The sequence below is a fragment of the Lampetra planeri genome, chromosome 6, assembly GCF_965212315.1.
Source record: "Lampetra planeri chromosome 6, kcLamPlan1.2.h2, whole genome shotgun sequence".
NCBI classification, from domain to species: domain Eukaryota; kingdom Metazoa; phylum Chordata; class Hyperoartia; order Petromyzontiformes; family Petromyzontidae; genus Lampetra; species Lampetra planeri.
This window is the reverse complement of record NC_136112.1, coordinates 3,936,730-3,962,120: the sequence shown is the minus strand read 5'-3', so window position 1 is coordinate 3,962,120 and position 25,391 is coordinate 3,936,730. Positions and strand designations below refer to the sequence as shown.

Sequence of the window (25,391 nt, the reverse complement as noted above, 5' to 3'; positions counted from 1 at the left end):
GTGGTGTGCAGAAGCATTGCGGTAAAACGAACCTGTGTTTCGGTTCATCGATGTCTGCATGTTGAACTGCATGGTCGAGGTGATTGGGGTTAGATCGCGTAAATATATAAATGTGTCGTTAAACCCTGCCACCACCCGACACGGCCAATTGGTAATGTTTGTCAAGTAAACAAAACATGCCGATTCGTTACTGGTACAGCACACCGGTGTATTGGAGAGTAAAACCCACAACATTTACAATTCGAGTAAAGTGTTTTGCCAGTAATTACAACCAGCATCATCAGGCGACAGACCAGAATTGTGAAGAAATCTTCCTCCAGTTTCCTTCGCACTTTGCGTAGCCAGCCATGCTAAACGGAGGTGCATGGGAAGGACAACAAACCAAGCATCAACCTCTCGGCATCATCGTCACCATTATCAGAATCCAAGCGGGGTGGAGCCTGGGTAGTGCTTTGGATGGGTGACCACCCCACGCAAAACAAAATCCAAACGAAGAAGGCATTGCGAATAGCAGAGCCTCGTGGTGGTGTTGGAACATTGTAATCAGACGTGGTTAAGCCATTGGTGGATGAACGAGTGCCAAAAACTGCTGCCATCATCTTTCTTGATATTCAGCTTTTTAAACTCCAGTTATTGAATGGTTATGTTGCCATCTTCGTCGTCATTTTGAGCCACGGTTACTCCGCTGCTGGATAAAGAACTCTCCAAGCACGCTGCCATCTCTCGTTGTCCTGCCACGCAAAGGGTTTCGTTCACAAGGCACTAATTGTCTGGGTCTCTGAAATATAAACCGCGAACGTGAGCACCACGTGACGTACGCTGCTCCATGTAATGATTCGCTCGCTCTACGATTCTATTCATTGTCACGATTCGGGTGTTTTAATTCACAAGTGAATCCTCGATTAATTATTTTCCTGCCCATGCTGTGCACGTACACAGTGAAGCAGCATAAATCTATAGTCACATCGCCATGACCATCATCAGTCATCATCTACCCACTGCTGGATAAATGCCTCCCCAAGCCGTCGCCATCTCGCCAACAGCCAACAGTCTTGCCGATGCAACAGTTTGGCACACGAACGGATTTCATCAATCCATCTTCCCGGTAGGGTCCATCATCATCATCATACCTAGAAAGGGATGATTATCATCATCATCATCCCTATAAAGAGGATGATGATCAGTGATGGAGAATAGTGATGGAGTGGCAGCCAAAAGGAGGGAGAACATGCCTGAGAGTTTATCCAACACCGTGTCGAAGTAGTGATGAGATAAGCTGACATGCAAGAGCCAGATGGATCGTCCCATCTGACGGACCTGTCCGTGATGGCAACGGCTTGGTAGGGCGGTGGGGTGAGGGGTCGGGTCGGGTGATGCCTTCACCAAAGCAATGGACAGACCGTGGCTAACTGATGAAGATGACCATCCAGCGCTGACGGCTTTGAGTGTCAACACTGTTTTCTCTCGCGGCTCGGGTGTGCGGGGGTGGTGGTGGGGTGTGTGCGTGGTGGTGGGGGGGTGGTGGTGGTGGTGTGTACACCTCTGGCGCAGGCATCACGGGCATCTTGATGTGCGCGGCCGGCCTGCCGGTGTTCCTGACGCGAGCGCCCAAGCCCGTGCTGCACCCGCCCTCGGTCAGCAAGGGGGAGCTGCGCGCCGTGCCCGGCGTGTCGGGCTCCTGCCGCAAGATCAAGAAGAAGCACGCGCGCAAGGGTGAGCGCCACGCACGCGCGCCACGCACGCGCACCACGCCCGCGCGCGCGCGAACACGCGCACCACGCACGCGCGCGCGCACGAACGCGAACGAGCTGCGCGTAAAAACTGGCGGTGGTGTCACGGCAGCCGCCTAAGGGGCCGTCCATAAATTACGTCACGCACCTAGCGGGGGTGGGGTGGGTCAGACATTTGTGGCGATGTGTGACGAGGGGGGGGGGGGTGTTTGAGAAATGTGACGTCACTTCAAAATGCGCAACTTTAAATAAATATAGACGACACGTTATACTTAATTAAATAGGCTTTTTCATAAATGTTTTCTCTTACAACATCAGAGTGCAGCGCCACATTAAATACGCACTACAATGGCAATTGTTTAAAGCACATCATTCAATATATGTGGAGCATTAGGGGGGAGCAGTAGCACAGTGGATGACACAATATTGCATGTTGAACCGAGCAACTAGAGTTCGAAAACTGACCACGACTAACATGAAACACAATTTACGTCCGAACCGATCCTCTGCCCGATTCCCCAAGACTCACTGACCATTGTGGGTAAGTATGGTTGACAAGGCATGGGGAAGGTCTTCACTCGGCAATAGATTGGCAAAGTTGCTATCGAGTATTAGGTGACCGAGTGCGAACACTGATTTTAACCGATGCGTTGTGCCAACCCATAATGTGTGTTTGCGTGCGGTAGTAGCGCCGAGTTCAATTCCCGCTCACAGCCAACATCGGTGGGAAGTATCAGGTTGACTCAGCCTTAAATGAGAGCCCCTGTTACGGTGCGTAATCCACACGGGGGATACTAAGGCGGCCACCCACCCTCTGTTATCCCGTGCCAGCCTTACTAGGTGCTCGCGAACAGCACTCGCCCCACAAGGCGGCTTAAGGGTACACGGGTGTTCTTTATCTTTGCACGCGAGTGGCGCCTGAGTGTGTTTACATTCGCTAGGGCGTGCTCACGATTTGTCCGTCAGGGTGTGTACATTAGTGGGTGTATGCTGCTGCACAGGAACGGTGAAAACAATAAACTTTCACTGAACTTTTGTCCCTTTTCGCAAGCGCAAGTGAGATGTCGCCCCGCAAGCCTTGGGCCACTCTGTTACAATACGATAAAATGTGTGTTTTATATAACGTGCACAATGCAACCACGCCACAAGGCGCCCGAATGGAAACGGTGGTCACCGTTATTTTTTATAGAGGCAGCCGGTCGCAGGCAGAGAGGGGGGGGGGGGCAGGAAATAATAAAGATCTTCTTCTTGGTTCTTTCGGTAAAGTCACGTAGAATGGAAATAATAAAATAATACAAATAAAACAGAATAAAATAATTCTCACGACGTTTCGGCCACAACGCAAGCAGCCGTCCTCAGGTGAAGAACAGGTCTGTCTTCTCGAATAGGTCTTTCCGACAGACCTGTTCTTCACCTGAGGACGGCTGCCTGCGTTGTTGCCGAAACGTCGTGAGAATTATTTTATTATGTTTTATTTTTATTATTTTATTATTTCCATCCTACGTGACTTTACCGAAAGAACCAAGAAGATGAATCCCTGCAGTCACGAAAGCTTTAAATCGACATAAAGGTCTTGTGCCTGTGCTTGAGCGGTGGCAGGAGAGTCCGCAGGTTGCACGGCTCGGGGAAGGGAATTCTGAATGTTCAAATGGCCGTCGTGAATGGCGTGCGTGATGATATATCTGCGTGCGTACGCACGTGTACAGGATGTTGGAGTGGCATGACTGCCGCGTCTGCATAAATATCTGTCGGCAAAACAAAAAACAACAACACGCACTTTTCCGACTTTGTTGTTGGGTGCGATAAGTGGGCGCGATAAGAAGTCGCCGCCGCCGCCTTGCAGTTCAGAGATCACTTTTCTTTTTGTTCTCCTGGTTTTTTTTTGACCGTCAAGATTTTTCTTCTTGGTTCTTTCGGTAAATTCACGTAGAAGGGAAGTAATGAAATAATAAAAATAAAACATAATACATTTTATTATATAATTATAGTATATTATTTTATTATATTATTTTATAATGTTTTGTTTTTATTATTTTATTACTTCCCTTCTACGTGACTTTACCGAAAGAACCAAGAAGATGAATCCCTGCAGTCACGAAAGCTTTAAATCGAAATCGTCAAGATTTTGTTGATCTATCATTTTCGCCCGTCTCCTTGACAAACTTTCGTTCTCTCCACTGTCCTAACTGGGAACTCTCTGACTCTCTCTCTCTCTGTGTGTGTGTGCACGCCGTGCTTTCTCAAACAAGTCGGCGACCGTGGCCCTCCATTTACCTCTTGTCCACGTATCGTTTGCGTGTCATTTGCATCGATCGAAACATAAATTCTCACGCACGCGATTCAACGCCGCGTGCCGTGAGCCTTTTTTTTTTTAATGCTTGAATCGACGAATGGATGCGTCGTTTTTATCCCCCCCCCCCCCCGCCCCCCCCGGCGATGAGTTTTAAAAAGTGGCACGTCGCCTTTCGCCGATGGCGACGCGCCGAAGCGAGTACCACGGCGTTTGCTTGCCGATGTTGCATTGAGGGTTGAATTCTTATTTTTTTGGCCTCACCCTCAGACACGAAGGCTATTAGGCGAGCATTTGCGTGCGCCTGCCACCTTTGGTCTCCGCAAAGATCCCACGTGGTATCAGCGTCCTGTGAAGGCGATCCTCGCTCCACGTTGGCGCGAGACCGGCGCTTGCCAACGCTAATTGACGGCGCTCAATTCGCGTCGGGCCAACGGTTGTGACCAACGGTTCCATCCACGTGTCCGGACGTTGACATCTTTACTGGGATGGTACAAAAGTAAATACTACGATTTGAATAATGAGTACAGCTGCACCTTCACATCCATACCATAGATATTTGTGACGATGGGTGAGTGAAGCATGCGTGGCCTCACACCGTCACCGCTACGCTACCACTTGATGTGAGGACGATTGGGTTGTACGCATGACGCAATGCATCTGCTGTAAGTAAAATTATATTATCATTTTCAATTATTTCCGAAGGCAAAATGACATTCCGTCACGAGTGAAAAGGTAGTGACTGCATCAACGGTGCATGGAATGTCTGTGCTGTGTGAATTGGTGTGTATTGCGTTCTGTGTGTATGGGGAGCGATAATGTTGCGTTTATTTTTCGATTTAAAGCTTTCGTGACTGCAGGGATTCATCTTTTTGGTTCTTTCGGTAAAGTCACGTAGAAGGGAAACAATAAAATGATAAAAATAAAACATAATAAAATACAATTCTCACGACGTTTCGGCCACGACGCAAGCAGCCGTCCTCAGGTGAAGAACAGGTCTGTCGGAAAGACAGCGTCTGAATTTCTGAATTTGAGGACGGCTGCTTACGTTGTGGCCGAAACGTCGTGAGAATTGTATTTTATTATGTTTCATTTTTATTATTTGATTGTTTCCCTTCTACGTGACTTTACCAAAAGAACCAAGAAGATGATGTTGCTGTTTGCGATTAAGACACTGCACTATGAACTCAGCAACCAGAATTAAATTCCCAGCCATGGATAATTTTTTTTTATCAAGTGGCAAGTAGTAACTCCAGCCGTTTTGGCTCTCCTGTGGGCCAAATCAGTCTTAAATGAATGCGCCAAGTTGTACGTAAAACATCGGCGCAGAGGAGACAAAGACGGATGCACGTGGCGCCGGCGTTTACAGCTCTTGCGCCAACAATTCGTCGAACAATCTACGAGGCTATGCGGGGAATCTGTCTTTGTGGGTGTGTGCGAGCCATCGGGAGTATCGCCACACTGTGGTTCACGTTGTCGCGTAGGAGGTCGGAGCCCAGAAGAGGTCGTGAAGAAATACCTGCAGAAGTTGAAGAACCCTCCGGATGAGGTGACTGTGAGACACACGAAACATATTTCTCTTTTCCACCGTGTCACCGGGGGGCCGTTCCGGGACTGCGTTGAGCCAGCCTGGAACGGTTCCGGTAAGGCCAGGTTGTTTTTCCACAGCAGAAGCCGAGCTGTGCCGCTGACGTCACCATGCATTGGGCGAAATCGAGACGCATTAAGATGTAGATGGCGCGGTGACTCTGTGCCCTCACGGTTTTTCTGACTGGCCATCACGTGCAGTGAATGTATAAATTAGCCCCGCCCCTGGCCCTGCTTGGCACCAATCCGGATTCAGATGTCGACGGTATCGCAGCTTGGGTCCGACTCAGCAAGGCAAACGGTAGCAGAAGGCCACCAGTACCGTGAGAGCCGCCCACCGGCACGGCTCAGATGTGCCAGTGGAAAAACAGAAAAAACTTGCGCCAGTTCATGAAAGCCAAACTTGACGGTCGCCATTCGCGGCACCGGCGCTCCGCGTCGTGGTGTCGCCGAAAACGTGCGACGGTGACCTCTGACCCCTCCTCTCCCCCCCCCCCCCCCACTCCGAAACACTCCCACTCCTGCTAACCCCGCGCGTCCCAGGACTGCACCATCTGCATGGAGCGGCTGAACGTGCCGTCGGGCTACGACGGCATGTGCAGCCACGGCAGCGTCAAGTCGGAGGTGGTGGGCCGCTTGGGGAAGTGCGGCCACGCGTTCCACGCGCTCTGCATGCTCGCCATGTACGCCAATGGCAACAAGGTGAGGAGTGCAGAGAGTGGACCCTCCGTCGCCGCGGCCACTAACAAAGGAGCATAAATCATCACGCGAGCTCCAGTCATCCTCGCTAGCGGTGGCTCTTGGATGGCCATCGAACAAAGACGCTCACCGCATCGCGCGCTTTTCGTATGCGCTTCTGCGGCCGTCTGGAACACTCTTCCTTCCGATATTGAGAAGCCACTGGAGCTATGCACTTTTAAATAATCTACATTTAAAACGCATTTCTTTAGAACTGCTTTTTGTGTTTAGGTTGTTCTTCGCCCACACCCCCGATGAGCACTTTTGGCTACGTATAGTGCGAAAGAAGTTCAACATTCATACCTACATTACCCACCGCAACCACTGGGCTCTCTGAAATTGGAAAACTATTTTTATTTTATTAGGTAAGGCCCACGTGTGTAGCAAACGCCACCAAGCTGGATTGTTGCAGAAATTGCCACTTCCGAATGTTTACCCTTTTTTTTTTCAGAGACATACTCGTTCATGACAGCGATGGGCAAAGTGTATTATGGAAAATCGCCTGATGAAGCTGGTTGTAATCACCAGCGAAACGTCGTACTCAATTGTAAATGCCGTCAGTTTACTCGCCATCAAACGGATGTGCTGAAGCAATAGCCAATTGGCACGTTTTGTTCACGTGACAAACCTTCCTAATTGGCTGTGTCGGGTGGTGGTGGTAGTGGTGGTGGTTTAACGACACGTGTATATTTTCCCGCGATCTAACCCAAAAACCTTCGTCATGAATAATACTGACTTAGAACTTTCGTGACTTCCGGAATTCATATTCTTGGTTCTTTCGGTTAAGTCACGTAGATAGAAAAGAAAAAGAATAAAATTAAATAAAAGTGACAATTTTTTGCTAGAAATAAATTGAAAATAATAAAAGCAAAAAACCCACGACGTTTCGATCGCAACACAAGCGGTCTTCTATCCACGTGACTTTACCGAAGGAACCAAGGATATGAGCAATATTGTTCGCGAAAGCCCTACGCGTTTAAATAGTATTCCCCCCACCTCCCCTGCGGTTTGTGGACCCGCAAACCGACCACGCGTGCCTGATCCGCGACTCGCGAGCTACGGAGCGACGAGGTCCGAGGCTGCGTTTGTTCCCTCGCTGCGACAGGACGGCAGCCTGCAGTGCCCGACGTGCAAGACGATCTACGGCGAGAAGACGGGCACGCAGCCGCCGGGCAAGATGGAGTACCACGTCATCCCGTACTCGCTGCCCGGATACTCCGACTGCAAAACGATCCGCATCATCTACGACATCCCACCCGGCATGCAGGTTCGTGAGCAGCGCAGCGCGCGTCAACGCCGCCTCCCACGCGTCCCCGGTTAGCAGCTGACCGGAGCGCACTCGTCGTCATTGTCGTTAGCCGTGATCTGTCAACTGCCAGATGGTCTTCCCCAAAGCCATTGCCATCTCTGACGATCTCACAATGCAAACGATCCATCTCGCTTCTGAAACGCGAGGTGATTTCGTCACTCCCACCTCCACGGTGGTGGATTTGCTTCTTTGGGAATATTTCACCCCCCCTTCCCCCCCCTGGCTGCCATTCCGTTTGTGAGTCTCGACCACCCGCCACAATCCTTTCTTGGTGATGCGTCCTCTGCCCAATCCCAGGACTGAACCATGCTTGGTTCCTCCCGCAAGTCAAATCGCACTTAATGAGCACCCAAGCCAGAAAGTAAACATCGGCAGTGTGGATACGATGGTGGCCGGGCGTGTGGCGCTGGCCACACCACCTCCCCGTGCGCTCTTGCAACTTTAATAGGCGCTCGCTAACAGCACTTTACCCCAACAGTTTGTTAAAGGCTTTGTGCGTGTGTGCGTGCGTGTACGCGTGCAAGCCTGAAACGCTTCACGTGGCCTCGCAGCGCATCTAACCTGGCACAATTGCTGTGGTGACATCACCGCCACTTAAGTGGCGAATGTCACCCGTGGTGGTTGTCGTCGCTGCACATTTGTCGTTGTGCGAGGCGGGCGGTGTGAGTGCTGATGGCGCGAGGGATCCTGTTCACGCGCGGTGCGAGGCGGTGTGAGTGTTGATCGCGCGAGGGATCCTGTTCACACGCGGTGCGAGGCGGGCGGTGTGAGTGCTGATGGCGCGAGTGATCCTGTTCACACGCAGGGCCCCGAGCATCCCAACCCCGGGAAGAAGTTCACGGCTCGCGGGTTCCCTCGCCACTGCTACCTGCCCGACAACGAGACGGGCCGCAAGGTGAGGAGTCGTCCTCCCTCTCCCTCCCTCTCTCTCTCTCTCGGCTCCTCGTGACTGCATTTTACGAGACCCTAAATTTCAAGGTGAACGACGGCCGCTTTGCCGTTGTTGGTGTCGCCGCGCGACTTCGCGTAACGTCGTTACCCTGTGATTGTGTATCTACGCTCGGTTAATATTAAAGGGGTGTGATTTTGGTGGGGTTGTTTTAGTCTATTTTGAGGTGTTTATCTGGCTCGGCGAATCGGAACGCTGTCAGTTTAACACGTAAGCTTTCGCGACCGATATGATCCATAATAAAGGAGGTTTTTTTGGGGGTTAAATCACGTAAATATGAATGTGTCCTTAAACCCGCCAGCACCCGACACAGCCGATTAGTGAGGTTTGTCACGTAAACAAACCGTGCCAATTCGTTACTACGACAGCACTCGAGTACGACGTTTCGCCAGTGATTACAACCAGCATCATCACAACTCTGGCTGTCGCCTGATGATGCCAGTTGTAATTACCGGCGAAACGTTACCGTAAATGTTGTGGGTTTTACTGTCCAACACACAACCGGTGTGTGCTGAACTAGTAACAAATTGGCATGTTTTGTTTAAGTGACAAACCTCACTCGTCGGCTGGGTCGGGTGGTGGTGGGTTTCACGGCACATTTATATTAACGCGATCTAACCCAAAAATCTCTATTATAGAACACTGTACCAGGACCGTAAACTTTGGTTTGAGTCTGAGTTCCGGCTGCCCTTGATTAAACTGGGTTTTTCCGAGTGTAGCGAGTTGACGGGTCTCAGCGGCCACCAATTGATTGCATTAAATGAAATCGGCCGTGTTAAATTGCGTGCGATGTTTTTTTTTTGTTCAATCAATTTGCCAAAATCCCCAACTCAGAATAAATTAAAAGAAAATCCGGTTTGACTGCCAAGCGATGAAGCGCCATGCCAGGAAGTTCGTTGCCCCCCCCCCCTCCTCCTCTATAGTGTGTGGCGGATAAGGGTTTCAACTGAAGGGATCTCAGGAAGAGGTTCGTAGTATCTCATTCCATGGACCGTTTTCTCACGGGGCGATTTGCTGCTCTGCAAGAGCGATGAGTGGAGCGGCACTTTGGTCCGTTGCGAGGTGACAACGTTGGAAATAAAAGAAGAAAATAAACATTGGGTGGAAGAGACGAAACGATCAATACTTATCTTTTCAAAAGTAAGTGTTTTTACTTGTTTGAGCGATGTAATGGAGCCTTGTAAATGACTCGTTTTACTTCAGCAGGATGCTGCGTGGCGCTTTATTCCTAAAGTGGATTTTATTTTCCCCTGCAGAGAGATATTGCTGTGTCTCAGCGGGCTCCTTAATGTGTACAGCCTACAGCCAGAAAATATCAACCAATAACATTTAGACGCGTAATGTAAACCCACAGCGTGTTTGACGAGGGCCTCCATGTGACACGTGAGCCGTGGGTGGTTGTTACCATACTTCATTTTTATTTTACCAGGTCAGGCCCACTGAGCTAGCTTAATAACGTGGCTTGTCGCGTGGAGATGTACAGCGCGGACAAATGCTCGTAAACGCGTCACGTTCATTATAAGTTTGGAGGAAGGAGCCGGAGAAAAATCCACGCGAACACGGGAAGAGAGACACCGCAAACTCCAAATATACAGCAGCAGGCGTCAGGGTCGGGATTGAACCCGTGACCTCCTGTACACCAGGCGAGGCATCTCCTGGCCACCGTGGCGCTCCACGTTGGTCATTGTGGTCTGGCAATCGCAGACGAGGGCATCGTAGAAGTACATTACAACAGCGTTCGTCTCATACCGCCCACCAAGTAGTTCCCTCCGCTATTTGACACCCCACTCCCTCGGGTTCATGCGACACAGCTGTCGGTGGGTTGTATCCCCTTTTGTTGCCTGACCTCAAAGTTCGACGTTTCGCTGCATGCTCCGAGAGACCTCTTCGGGAACTCTAATAAGGCAACTTAATCGAAAAAAATCTCTATGCACCTGGAGCAGAAACGTCGGACATCGTGCCACGCGCGGATGTCTGAACCGCATCGGAGAGCTCCGTGCCACGGTGGTTTTTGCGGATGACGACGACGGTCGCCCATGACGAGCAACCCCCGCTCGGCTTCCGAGGTCCGACGAGACCGGAGCGCGTCGTTCCCTGGAGCGGTACCGCTCGCCAGAGGTCGCAACCGGGTACCCGTACCCTACCCGATACCCGGCTACCCGTACCCAGCCGTTTGCGACCCTGGTGCGGCCGGGTACGGGTACGGGTAAGGAATCAAAACCCGTTTGCGACCTCTGCCGCTCGCCAGCGGCGGCGTTGCGCGTCGACGGCGCCTCCGCTAACAGCGCGTCGCGGGGCGGCGCGTCCCCCCCACCCCACTGCCCCCCCCCCTCGGCAGGTGCTGAGGCTGCTGATCGTGGCGTGGGAGCGGCGGCTCATCTTCACGGTGGGCACGTCGAGCACCACGGGCGAGTCGGACACCGTCGTGTGGAACGAGATCCACCACAAGACGGAGTTCGGCTCCAACGTGACGGGCCACGGATTCCCCGACCCCAACTACCTGGAGAACGTCCAGGCCGAGCTGGCCGCGCAGGGCGTCACCGAGGCCAGTCTCGCGGACTGAGCCCGCCGGGGCCCGTGGTGCGGGCTGAACCCACTGGGCCCACCGAGCCAGCGAAAGTGGGGGGGGGGGGGGGCGGTCGGAGCGCGGAGGTCCGGTTGTCGACGAGGGGAGGTTGGGGGGTGCAGGGGTGCGTCGCAACTCGTGCGCTCGGGATGCCGGATGGCTCCTGTGGAACCGATGGGGGTGCGGGGGGGGGGGGGTGGCGGGGAAACGATGCTCTTCCGTGCACGAGCCTCTGCTCGAGCGCTTGTCGCGCGCCTCTTTTGTGCGCGCAGAGGATTGTCGCCCGCTGAGAATCCGCCCGCCAAAGCATTGCACACGCGGTGGAGGAGGAGGAGGAGGAGAGCGAGCGAGCGTGATGGTTTCTCGCGAAGGAGGCCCGCGTGTGCGGTCGTGGCGCTGCCGGGCCCGCCCGCATTGCGATGCGAACATCTGGGACGCTGTGCTCGCAGAAGCTGAAGTTTTTAAGATTACGATGTGCCATACTATCAAAGTGAGTAATCACCCGGGTCGGCTAAGGTCTCATCATGCGCGTGTCCAGATACCTGAGTTTAGCGTGTCAATTTTTTTCCCGTCTTGAGTTTTGGCTTTCGTCATCGCGAGGTGACTGTTTCTTTTTATCCCAGCTATATCTACAACATTATTGTAGCACAACGACAACAACTTACATCTGCACTGCGCCCATATCGTAACAAACGTCTCCGTGCGCATTACACTACACTGCAAGATTACACCAATTACGATCACGCTGTGGTGGTGGTCAATAGAAAAAAAAATGGTACTTTATCCAGCGGTAGAGTTCACGAAAGATAATTTTCCAGAGGGTGGTGAGGGATGGAGGGGACATGGCAGTGAACGTGAAATATTTTGATGAGACCCCTCCTCCATCGACAAGCGTGAACACCGCGTGACTTCTTCACCTCCGATTGGCCCGGCGCGAAAGGAAGACGTCCCACCACGCAACTGGGTAACACGTCGTGCAAGAAACACGCGGACGAGCAGCCGGTGCCCCGTAGCACCTGTGCATCTGCCCTCATCATTCGTCGTGATCTATCCACTGATGGACGAAGGCTGCCCCCCCCGGCCCCCACACACACAAACCTCGCGATGTAGAAAATCAACCGAGCGTCCGTGCATCAGCAGCGCAGGGGTTGTTTTGCACTCGTTTTGAAGAAGAAGAAAAAGCAAAAAAAAACATTCCGCATTCAGTTTTCCTTTGCTGTCACGTGACAATGTGTCGCGTAATTTAAAAAAAAACGACAAAAAAACTTTTGGTGAAGGATAGAAATTCTGAGTTGGCGGAAGCTCTTAAAAATGAGACTTTTCTAAACGAGAAAAACTTAACGGAAAGATGATACTCGTACAGTATACCGAAGCCTAACCCCTGTATATATTTTTGTTCTATGCTCTGTAATATACCTTTAAGAAATGTGACAATTTACACTTGTTAATCGGTATTATTTTGATGTAGGTGCCAACAACTGTACAAGAGAGAGGGTCTGTACAGTTCTCCCCAGGAGGTTGTCCGTGATGCATCGTAAGCAAGTGTCCGCCTCGTAGCCGGAACGAACCAGTCAAGACGGATACATTCAGGAATTGGTAAATGGTGGGAATACTGCAGAACACTTGACTCTCACTGGGCGGTCCGATTTAACACACGCTTGTCTACGTACGGTGCGAAAGAAGTTCAACATACATCATACATACGTACCATGCCCAAAGATGTTGCCCTATTTATTCATGGCGAATCCATTGGGGCACTCTCCCCCCCCCCGCCGTCCTTCCCATTCCACCGTTTCACTCCAGCATTTAGCATCCACAAACTAGTGCCAAAGCGTAAATGAATAAACTATTTTTCAATTATCGAACGTTCTTTAAAAAAACACACAAATAAACATATATATGGCTCACGGGAAGCGGAGAGCATTTGAAATCGCTGCGAAGTAAAATGTAAGAGTTTGAGGGCGGTGGGGGGGTGGAGACAGAAACATTTATTTTGAAGATAATTCAAATTGCAGCTGACGTTTATTGAAATGGCCGTTCACCTCCGTCCACGTGGAGTTTCACTTCGATTCTTCCGAGAACGTTTAGTCTAGTGTCCACGCCGCTCCCTGACAAGTTAGCAGTTATATTATATTTCTTTGCAATTTACCTTTTGTTTTGTATTTCAGGGATTGTTAACGTGCCAAGCGTCATTTACTCAGATTCCATTGAAGCCATCGATCGCTACGCAGCATGAGTTTTGAGTGAAGCATCACGAGTCTTGATGCATTAGTGTTAGCCATTCGCTGCCGCGCGTACGATGCGACGCACCGTGACATGCGTGTGCGAGCCGTGGCGATGATCAGTGCTGCCGGCGAAACCCCCCTGCACATTAACCTGGGGGCCCCCACAGTGCCGAGGCGAAGACATCGGGTCCCCCCCCCCCCCCCCCGCGGGCTGTTTGATGTGCACTACAGCAGCGGTGTCAGAGCTTGGGCGGGGGGGAATTCGTAGTTGATGAACGTACGGCAAGTAACGCGCCCCAAATCACGTCGATAGTGGGATTCAGCGGGAGGTCCTGTGGCCGTTGCAAAAAAAATTAAATCACTTGTGACAGCCTGTCAAAATTTAACTCGCACTGAGTAATATCACTTAATTATACAGTGCAGCAAGACTTACTTTGATAGACCAGTGCACTGCTCTCGCCTGACTGACAAGGACAAACATCATATAGCGCTGTGGTTTCTTCCATCGATGAAAACAAATTTCTGGGCAGTTTTTTTTCTTGTTTGTATTATTTCATCAACCCACGCCTCCTGGAGTCGCACGTCCACGCGTTGCTCGCTCGCCTCTGGTCATGATCCAGCGTGTGAAAGACAATTGAGAAAAGGATCTCCTTAGGACGAAATCGAGGCTTCCAAAGTCCGGGACGCGTTCGCTCGTTCTCTTCCCCGGGCAACCATGCCGCTGGCGTGTTAGCTCTCCCGCGCGAGATGGACGCCCCGATGCTGGTGGGCATGTTGGGTGTTGTGAGACACAGGAAAGCAATTTAATGCCATAATTACATCAGTCGAATGCATTGAGAGCATTTCCAAGAGGCAGGATGATTTTTTTTTTCTTATAAAAATCCAATTTTTATGCAGCAGATTGCATTTATTTTTTTTGCCCCTCCCGCAATGGCAGTGACGTCCGGATTTATTTCTGTTCAGTCGGCGTGTGTGCGATTTTTGCTTTGCGCGCGAATGTTAAATGTGCGCAAAAATCGGTGGCGACGGGGCTAGTGAGAAATGGCAGGCAAAATTTACGGTGGTTTTTTTTGGATGAGACCAAAAGGGGGTATGAACTCCCATTGAATTTCGCTTCTGATCAAGCAAGTCCGGTGTCGTTATTTTTTACTTGGATGAAGCTTCCTGTTTCGATCGCCATCCTGCCTGTTGCCAGAGAGAATCTGCACGGCAATTTTCTGGAAGTTGTGGATTCCGGCATGCGGCGTTGTTTCTGGTGGTGGCGGCGGCGGCGGCGGTGATGGTTGTGATGCTCGCGACCGGTCGGAGAAACGGTGGTACAGCGACCAACGCAGCGTGCTGTCTACCTGGCGAGCTGTGTTCGATTCCAACCCGCGGTGACATCATTGGTGAACGATATCAGGACCAGTCCTGGCCACCCGTCCCCCCACTTCAGGTGCAGTGCAAAAAACGTGAGCGTCGGGGGAGACAAATCCTGCGGCGCATAATGCTAGCCACAGCCACCACCCCTGTGTACTGCTCTGGCCTTAACAGGTGCTCGCCAACGGCACCTGCCCCCAACAACCGCACGGTTGGCTACGTACGGTGGGAAAGAAGTTCAACATGCATGCGTACAACCCGTAGAGAAGGCTGCACGTTGGCTCCATCGATGGTCGTGAGCGCAGCACTGTTATTACGAAACATGTCCACGTGGTGGCAGTGCTCTCCAAGGGTTGAGGCTGGTTGTCAATAGTCAAGAGGTCACTGACCTTTATTCCAATTGAACACATTCTTCAATAACACTGTGGCCCCAAAAGGAGAACATATATAATAGGCGACGTTTCGGCCAGTGGTCCCTTTTTGGTTGCCCAAAAAAAGTCGACCGTGAAATATCCTGTGAAGGCCACAGTGTTATTGACGAATATGTTCAATGGCAATAAAGGTTACCGACCAATGTGCATGTGCTCCGGTGTGTGTGTGTCCATCGCTGGTCACGCGGGCAAAGGCCAGTGCTGAGACGAGCCTCGTCAGAGTAGACTCCCCAAATGCGATGTCGATGGCGCAATTGGCTTTGGGAAGCAAAAGCTCCCTGACTTTATCCATGCCATGTTTTGGCCGCATTAGGCGGGGGCTCTGGAATCAAGTCAATGTGACAGCGCCGGGCGGGCAGCAGATGCAGCCGTTGCAGGTGAATACAAGATGAAAGGTTCACCGTTTTTGTTGCGTGGAGACTCGTTAAATCTGTTGCACGCTCTGTCTACCAGTGTGCGATTATTATATTTTTTATTAAAAACCTGCTGGTGGTCGCTCGCCACCCCACCTGTGCTCCACCACACTGCTACACTTTCAACCCATGCCACTCTCAGCCATGGCACTCTCTGCCACATGCCACTCTCACTAATGGCCCTCTCACCATTGCCCCTTTAACCCCTGGCACTCTTGTCACCTGTGCCTCTCACACTTGCCACTCTCATCCCTGCCACGCTTGGCCATGCCATTCACCCATTTCTCTCTCACCCATGGCTCTCTCAGTCCGGCCGCTCACCCCTGCTACTCTCACCTGTGCGTCTCAGTGTTCCTTAAACAATTCCGGCGAGTAGGCTTTGGGGAAAATACCGTTCAATAAAAGTAACGTGAAATAAAGTACAATGGATCTTTTTTTTTGTTTATCCGCCAAGTGTGTCTTTGGCCCAAATTATTTCAGTTATTCTAAAATACCTATTTGATATTGGCGTTGTTTAACTTTGTTTAACTATTCTTTTATGTGAATTAAAAAAAACCAGGATGCAAATGTGAGCTGTTGAAAAAAAAGGTGAGTATTTTGGATGGGTGATGCTCTTGGCAAACGGTTATTTTTCGGCCAACACTTCCCTTATCTGGCACAAAACATTAAATAAGCAGCACGAATGGCTGTTTTTTTTTTTGACGGACACACCACAAGAAATAACACACGCAACTGCTGGGCTTAATTTCTCACTCGATGCTTTCTGACGCAACACTGCTCGGCTGCCTTGGAGCAGGGATGAACGGCGTAAGACACACGACCGCTAGAGCACAAGGTACGCCTTCTCCATAGTGATCCTACACGATTGTACCACGCGTTTCCTTGCTCATCCGAAGAGATGTCTACAATATTGAGGGACAAATGCGATTCGCCAACAAGACTTTCCCCAACAGCGCGCCGGACTGTTCTTCGGGCTGATATTGTGCGCGATCGCGCAAGAGTTGCGGTGCAAAGACTGTTTTGGAGGAAAGGCGGCAGCGTTTTCGCCTTGAACTGTTGTCACGATGAAGCTTCGGAAGACGAACCCTGAACATAAAACTCACGCAAAAAGGTGAGCACTGTGGGGGGTGCTGGGCTCATTTGAGGTGGAGGGAGGGGGGTGGGGTTTGCAAAAGTTATCCCACCCCTCTTTAGATGCAATAACTCCAAGAATATGGACAAGAGATGGAGATTGAGGGAGATGAGCTGAGCGGGAGGTAAATGAGACGGACGCGCGTGAATGTGTTCATTCTGATACTTCACCCGTATCGATAATCCGGCGACCCTTCAGCTGCTCGGGGAGGGGGGGGGGGGCTCCTAAGCTCTTGCTTGGTTTTCTCCATGCCTTTAGTGGCAGAACAACGCCAGCAACGTGGCAAACTCCAGCCAACAACGGCCCCACACGTAAACAGGCGACGTCTCCGCTTCACAAGTCACCACCAAAACAAGCAAACAAAAATGTAGGCCCGTTTGACCGTTTGCACACCCCCAAGCCAATTTGTTTTCAGCTAAACATTTTCCAGCAGCGCTTACTCGAGCAGCGTCGCTGCCGCGGTGCGTGAATGTTTATCACGCCAACCTTGCAGCGCGGAGGTTCATCGGTTCGATGACGATGCCCTGGTTCTGCGGGTGAAATAGCGGTGCAAAGGATGCCTAAATCCCACCATCGCCGCCGCCTCTGTATATCCAGCAGTACAAACGGGTCAATTTCCCCGACTCTTTCAAATCGTCTGGACAGCGTTGACGAGGAGCCCAAATAGGCAAAAACAAATGTGCCCTCTAGATTCTCGCTTTGGTTATTTCGGTAAAGTCACGTGACTTTACCGAGAGAACCAAAGAGTTATTCCTGCAGTCACGAAAGCTTCGAATCTACTCCAGATTCTCATTTTGCGTATGGTTACCGCGCGGAGCAAAATGCCAATGTCGAGGTCTGCTCGCTACGAGAAGGGCTTCAATGTTGAGATTAGTTGAGCTATTTGTCCGTTGAAAAAGCGCAGGCTACAGTGGTTTAGTATGCCGTTCCATGGCCACAATCGTACTCATTGTCCCGTCTTTAATTATACATCTTATGAAGGAGAGGTGCCCATCGGCCTGTGAATGAACGCATGACCATCATTAAGAAGCCCTCGAGATAAAGCCAAATACAGCTCCTAGTCGGAGGCCCTTCCACCCGCAGTGCTGTGAACAATTGCGGGACTGCTCCATTAATTGTTTTTAACATTTAATTTACTGGTTTTAACTTTTTAAGACCTTGTCAGCGTCGCGTGGCCTGACAACCAAACGCGGACGGGCCGCCTGCTGCCGTAGATAGTGTTCGTGGGGCATGTTTTGACAGCGCTGTGTCAAACTATTCCGGGCCCAATCTCGGTTTGTTTATTTTGATTTTTTTTTGTCTGAACGAGCGCCGCTTTGATGCGAAGGGCCTCCCGAATGGAGCGGACAGGCGGAACGGCCCCACGGAGCGCGCCTACAAATGGGTTACCCTGGCACCCGTTGTGTGTAGGTGTGTAGGTGTTGTGTCTGTGTGTGTGTAGGTGTTATATCTGTGTGTGTGTGTGGGTGTTACATCTGTTGGTGTGTGTGTGTTGTATCTGTGTGTGTGTAGCCGTTACATCTGTTGGTGTGTGTGTGGGTGTTACATCTGTTGGTGTGTGTGTGTGTGTTGTATCTGTGTGTGTAGGTGTTATATCTGTGTGTGTGTCTGGGTGTTACATCTGTTGGTGTGTGTGTGTGTGTTGTATCTGTGTGTGTGTAGGCGTTACATCTGTTGGTGTGTGTGTGTGTAGGTGTTGTATATGTTGGTGCGTGTGTGTAGGTGTTATATCTGTGTGTGTGTAGGTGTTGTATCTGTGTGTGTGTAGATGTTGTATATGTTGGTGCGTGTGTGTGTGTAGGTGTTATACCTGTTGGTGTGTGTGTGTGTGGAGCGGTAGTGTTGTAGCACTTAGCGCGCCGCGCTATGAACCCGGCGACACGAGTTCGATTCGCGCTCACGGCCAACACCAGTGACGATTATTTGAACCGGTCCTGGGCCTCCCCTAGGTCGACTCAGCCTCAAATGAGTAACCTGGTTCGATGTGTCAACATCGCGACTGGGGATAGACAAAGGAGGCCGGGCGTGGTGTTGGCCACTGACCCCCTCGTGCACCTGTGCCGATCTTCATAGGTATTCGCCAAGAGAACTTGCTCCAACATTGCGTTAAAGACTCTACGGGGAATCTTTGTTTCGTCTTGGTATACGTGTGAGCGTGTGTGTGTGAGCATGCGTGACTTTGTGTAGAGGAGCGTGCGTGCGTGCGCGCGTGATGGGAGCAGTCTCGTTCGTAGTGGTTGGCACACTACCCTACCAATCCCGCCGCCTGAGTTCGAATCCCAGCCACGGCCAACAACCAGTGACGAATATCTGCGCCGGTGATGGGACCGTCCCTAGCTTGATTCAGCATGGAAGGAGCACCTGGCGCCGAGTGTGCAAACATCAGCATTGGAAAGACAAAGGCGGTCGGGCGTTGTGCTGACCAATAGCATGCATCCCCCCCCTCCTGCGCCATTCCGGCCTTCGCAGGTAATTCGTAAACAGCACTCGCCCCAAAAGCCTGCGCCGGCTTTTGTCTGCTTGTGTACACGATTGTTGTTGTGTGGTCATGCGGAGTTTCGCAGCCAAGTTGCAATTGTCAGAGGGAAGCCCTACGCAGCCCTTGCATCATTTGTTCCACAATTGTCTTCATTGGAAACCACATAGGGTGCCGAATGCTGCCAATAAAAAAACAATTCGAGCATTTTTTTGTTTCTCATGATCACAACAATGCATCGGCGTAGCAAGGGGTCATCACGATGGCGCTTGTACAATGTACGCGTGCGTCACGTGAGGAAAGGGGGTGAATTAAAGAAGTTGTTAATGCAACGACAAGAAAATGTCATTTTGGGAAAGAAAGCAATCCGCGTGTGGATATCAAACGTCTTTGGAATACGAAAATACATCATAAGTGTGCGTGTGTGAGACGAACAGCGCGTAAGTACGTACTTGCTGGATACTTCCCGCGATGCTGGGCACTGGTAGTATTTGCCACCCGAGGTGATAGCAACCACATTCCTTACCAACTTGGCTCATGGGCTTATTAAAGCAGTAAAGCTCTGCAGATTATATTAAAGCCAGTCTCAAAGTTGGTGACGTCCTACACTTTTGTTCGCTCGCTCGCTCTCTCTCTCTCGCTCTTCACTTGACAGATCTATTTTCTGGCTCCGAATATTTTGTGATATTTGTTTGAAGCTTGGAATTAAATCAAAACGCTCTTCGGTCGGGACCGGTAGCCAATTTTTTCTGAGCCACTTCACACTTGGCGGTGTTTTTTGTGACATTTTTCATTACGGATTTTGATGTGTCGCTCGAAGCAGCTCCACTCACGCGATGTGCAAGTGCTGATCCCCTTTTCTGCCAGCAACCAGCACTATGCTGCGTAGTGACCAATTCCACGTCACTACACAAACAACATGGGAACCTGGAATATTTTTACAGCGATATTTTTTAGAAAGACTGAAATATTTATTCCCAATTCGATACGATAATTGAAACTGCGGGTTATGATTATTGAAAGCGATTTCATTTCTTACTCAGTGAAGTTATCGCGTAATGTGGTGTTGTTAAATTATAGGGGGAATTAAACATGATACAAATTGTGGGGTTTGTTTGTGTTTTTTAACAGAGGGAAGTAAGATTTTCACATTTCAGCCAACTGGTCTTTGGGAAATACTGGCGTTTACAGAGCGTCTTGAATCGTGTCGCAGGGTGGGATTTTGTGGGTTGGTGATGTCAGATGATTTGACTTATCTCACCGCGGCTCAGTGAATCGCCATCGTCTGAACATATTTGAACGCATTTTAGCATCGTCTGATCGAATGGTAATTGGGTTTTCCCAATCGTGTACAAAGCCGTTTAGGGGTAGAGGGTGACTGTTACGATCCTACGTAACCCTGGGCAAATGAACAATGCTGCACCTGAAAGAATAAAACAACGTCTGCTATAAATACGTAGGTATGTTGAACTTCTTTCGCACCGTACATAGCCAACCGTGATAATCGGAGGTGCGGGGGGAAGAGCAACAGACTGAAACACAAAAAAGCAGTTCTACATTATAATATAATTCACGTGTAAAATCAGTTGTTTCTCTCCTGGCGTTAAGGTTTCAGTTAGAACTCTTCCTGGCTGGGCTTTGAATGTAATGTTCTACTACAACAACAACAACAAACCCCCATTACAAGCTGAACATGTTTGCGCACAGTTCCTTGGTCAACTTGTAAACAAGTGACGGGTTGGTGCAATGCCTGGATTAAGATGTTAAATATTAACCAAAATAAACGTGTGGTAGCGCTCGCTCCCTGACCAGACTTGTTTCGTGGTGTTCTGTTAAAAAAAACGTGAGCAGCAGTGATGTATTGGCGAATACACTGCGCTACGAACCCAGTAAAATCAGTTACAGATACAGGTCCATCATTGGCAAGTTGATATCTGAAACTGGTCACGGGATCCCGTTCACCAACGTGCGCTGACCAGCGTGGTGAAGTATGGCCAAACGGCCCCTATGACACTATGAGACCTCCTTTATCAGTGGCAAAATATAGTAATAGGTTTTTACCCTTTCAACTGGTACCAAAAACTTCAAGGACAGTGCATATCATTATCAGAGTTGTTTCTTGTTTTTAAATCTTTTATATTAAGTTCGCGTGCTTGCTTGCTTGCTTGCGTGCTTGCTTGCTTGCTTAGGACCGTGCAAATCTTTCGGTCGTTTTTTAACCCACTTCCCGTGATCCAATCGAGCTGACATTTTCCACACAGACTCGTTGTGCCAGACAATTATTGTTCGTGAAAAAAAATTCCCAAAATTTTACACTTTTTAGGCAAAAAATTTTTATTTTACATATATTCAAATAGAACGCATTCATGGCTTTGGCTGAACGTCAGAGTGTAAGAGCCCAGAGCGTAAGCCCTCCACAGGCCGTGGTGGAGTAGCGCAGTTGGTAGCGCCCTCGCTTCCCATGCCAAAGGTCGCGGGATTGATCCCCGCGTCCTCCACAGGCGAATATATTTTTTATTTAAATACTTTATATTAAGTTCGCTTGCTTGCTTGCTTGCGTGCTTGCGTGCTTGCTTGCTTGCTTACGACCGTGCAAATCTTTCGGTCGTTTTTTAACCCACTTCCCGTGATCCAATCGAGCTGACATTTTGCACACATACTCATTGTGCGAGACAATTAATGTTCGTGAAAAAAATTTTCCCAAATTTTACACTGTTTAGGGAAAACAAATTAAATATTTAATTACCAATTGCTTAATACTGGCCGACAATCATCTGACCCATAGGTGGCAGCCATCTCAAGCCAGAGGACGAGAGGACTCTCGCCGCCACGCATATAAAAGATTCATAGTGAAAAACTTTGTTTTTACTGGTTATACTTATTTGCATTTTGACTGCTTGTGTTGTGGTTATTGCAAACATGATGCCTTGTATAAAGGTGTCCGTTTTTGTACCAGTTGAAGGGATAAACACCTATTACTATAACCTCTATGACAGATACAGCCTGGAGAGGTCTTCAAGATTATTTACAGCCCTTTGCCATTCCACCGCTGGACGATGGCCTCCTTGGGCAGTGTCAGTTGTTAGCATTGCTTGACCATACTTTGCCACATTGGAGGTGAAGCAGCCAGGCAGTGTGAGGACTGGTGGATCACAACATGCTGTGAAACTCGCTTCTCTTGGGTATCAAGGTGCCAAGAGCCTAACTTGCCAGCAGCCACGGCGGCGAGATACAGGAGGTCGCGAGTTCGATCCCGACCCTGACAGTGCATGTTGTATATTTGGAGTTTGCATGTTATCCCCCGTGGTCACGTGGTTTAATTTTTTCTCCATATTTTCCCTACACATTGAGAAACGTACGTTTAGAGGATTTGGCTGCTATAAATTTCCACACGATAAGCCACGTCGTTGAGCTATCATTTGTGGCCAGGTCGCCTCTGAAAAATAGCTATACAGCTCTGTGGGGCTTGCCTTGGTAAGCTATCATTTGTGGCCAGGTCGCATCTGAAAAACATCTAAAAATCTCTGTGGGGCTTGCCTGGATAAGCTATCGTTTGTGGCCAGGTCGCATCTGAAAAACATCTAAAAATCTCTGTGGGGCTTGCCTGGATAAGCTATCGTTTGTGGCCAGGTCGCATCTGAAAAACATCTAAAAATCTCTGTGGGGCTTGCCTGGGTAAGCTATCATTTGTGGCCAGGTCGCATCTGAAAAACATCTAAAAATCTCTGTGGGGCTTGCCTGGATAAGCTATCGTTTGTGGCCAGGTCGCATCTGAAAAACATCTAAAAATCTCTGTGGGGTTTGCCTTGGTAAGCTATCATTTGTGGCCAGGTCGCCTCTGAAAAAAAAACAAATGATCCTTATGGCGCACCCCGGGGTACCAAATAATGAAAAGTGGCCGAGGCAATTAAATATGTTATTTCTGGGACACTATTTTTTCCAGGGGTGTACTTAACTCCACGCCTGGGGCACCAATCAATCCGAAATCGGTGCTACTCCGCGATGTCGAAACGCAGCGAGGACGATTGCGCCGAAACCCTGAACGCTCGCGTACGTACCGTGGTGGTGCATCGTGTACAGCTTGTCGGGATGAGTCGATTGCCGCATCGCCGACCATCAACAGACTCAAAATGACTGCGTCACGGACATTATGCGAGAGCCGGGGTACTTTGGTGCCCCGGGGTACCGCCATCAATTTCGTACAGCTCAATGGGCCTTACCTGTTGATAATTTAGAATGCAGTGCAGCAAAAGTGGACCCCACTTGTTCCGTCTATGTGGAGTGGCGTTGCCATCCTCGCACGCGTGGGTTACATCTCTTTCCTCCCACGCGTAAACACTCATTTGTAGACAACCGTAGAGTTTGGCCAACAGAAAGCGCCGCCTCTCCAACTGGCTCGCTGCCTTCCCCGCTCGTCCGTGGCTCATCGCGCCTCCGAATCACCCTCGCTCTTCGAGAGTCGAAATTGTAATTATCGTGGTAATCATCGCGGTCAGTGCAGGTCAATGAAAAAAAGGGGGGGGGGAGGGGAGGCTTGGGGAGGTGACAGATGCCACGGCAAATTCACGCATCGCTCACCGCTCACGTTGTCCATGGCTGTGGAGTCAAACGTCAGGGTTTGTTGGGCTCCCAGCGCAGTGCGCAAACCGCTGCACCACCGCCCCCCCACAATTGAACTCAAAGGCCAAACGAGACGCACGCGGTAATTAATACGCGCGAGCGACGCGCCTCTTGACTTTGCGTGCAAAAGTAAAAAGGGGGGGGGGGGGGGCAGGAAAATGTGTGAACTCGCGCGGGTTGCTAGCTAGCTTTTGACAGATTAAGGCGGACGTTTTAATTAAGCGGAGCGGTTGCCGTGGTGGGGGGGAGGGGAGAGGGGGAGGAGGCCCCCCCTTCGTCGCTGACACGTCTTTGACGAGATGGAAATAATAGTCGAGGCGCCAATTACTTACATTGAGAATAAATATAACAACAACAAAACCTCGCCTGCGAAATCACGCACGCTCGTGTGACGCTGGAGGTGGCCCGTCCGTGAACCCACGCCCAGTTTCAAGGCGTGCGAAAAAATAATAATGATAATAATAATAATAGGTTTTAGCTTTTCTGGTAATAAAACAGTTGTGTTGAGATGTTCAAAGACCGAATAGAAACCTTTTGCAAGAAGTACTGCATTAACCACGCACGGTACTTGCGGTGATCATGCAAACAGACACGGCTCTGATTATAATATTTGATGCGTTGTCTTTGAAACTAATTGGCCTACACCAGAGACAGCCTTCTTTAGGGCCTAGCCTCACCACCAGTGTCAGAGCAGAGAAGAACGCCGAAAGGCGAACGGTACAAGGACAATGCACGATCAGAGCAATTCGGGCTCGGGGTGAGCAGCTGCAACATCTGACCGTTTTGCCAGTATCAAAGTATAAAAAGATAACGATAGGTTTTCTTGTGTTTTGTTTGAATGTTCACAACAAGTACTGTGCGCGATTAATGCAGTACGCGATTCCTTGCAAAAAGTTTCTATTTGGTGTTTGAAGATCCTAACACCTCCTGTTTGATTGCCAGAAAGGCTAAAACCTATTTGTATTTTTTGTCATACTTTGATACCGAGCAAAAAAAGTTCCCATTCAGTTTCAAGGTGTGTGTGGTGATATTTTAGTTTTTTTTTATCGCATCGATGTCTTAAGCGACGCGCTCGGCGCAGCCGATGCTAAATGCAGAGGTGTCAATCGCAAGCACGCACGTGTGACGAGCTCGCCTCGATGTCACCTCGAATCAGAGCTCACGTATTTGTGGTGATTCCTTGATGGAAGGACGATGCTCTCTACACATTGCGAGGTTTTCCGTGGCTGTGCTTGACGGCTCTCTTGTGTTTTGTTTGCGAATTTGCGCTGAAATTTCAGTGCCTGAATTTGACACTCAGAACGTGGAGCGAAACGTCGGACGTTATGCCGAAGAACACGCCACGCAACCAGACAATGCATCGGTGAGATGTAGAATATTCCGTGTTTTGATGATGATAATGATAATAGTAATAAAATAAATATTGCTTATTTATCCAGGAAATAAATGCAAAGTCGCAAGACACTTTCATGAGGAGAGTCCTGACACATTGAGATGTTGGCCAATGCCATTCATGAGTGTGTGGCTCCATGTGGGACAACCCCATCATGCATGTGAGGGGATAAC

The 25,391-nt window shown here is 49.8% G+C and overlaps 1 protein-coding gene across 1 annotated transcript in view; it reads left to right on the top strand.

Moving 5' to 3' along the window:
* The window catches only part of DTX1 (deltex E3 ubiquitin ligase 1), a 105,159-nt gene extending 93,947 nt beyond the window's left edge, over positions 1-11,212 (top strand). Inside the window, exons 5-10 of the mRNA XM_078595325.1 lie at positions 1,552-1,713; positions 5,505-5,569; positions 6,151-6,309; positions 7,451-7,612; positions 8,460-8,549; positions 10,942-11,212. Of these exons, the coding sequence (XP_078451451.1) occupies positions 1,552-1,713; positions 5,505-5,569; positions 6,151-6,309; positions 7,451-7,612; positions 8,460-8,549; positions 10,942-11,166 (863 nt within the window). The 3' untranslated portion in view covers positions 11,167-11,212. The remainder of the gene's footprint in view (positions 1-1,551; positions 1,714-5,504; positions 5,570-6,150; positions 6,310-7,450; positions 7,613-8,459; positions 8,550-10,941) is intronic.
* The last annotated feature ends 14,179 nt before the right edge of the window (positions 11,213-25,391 follow it).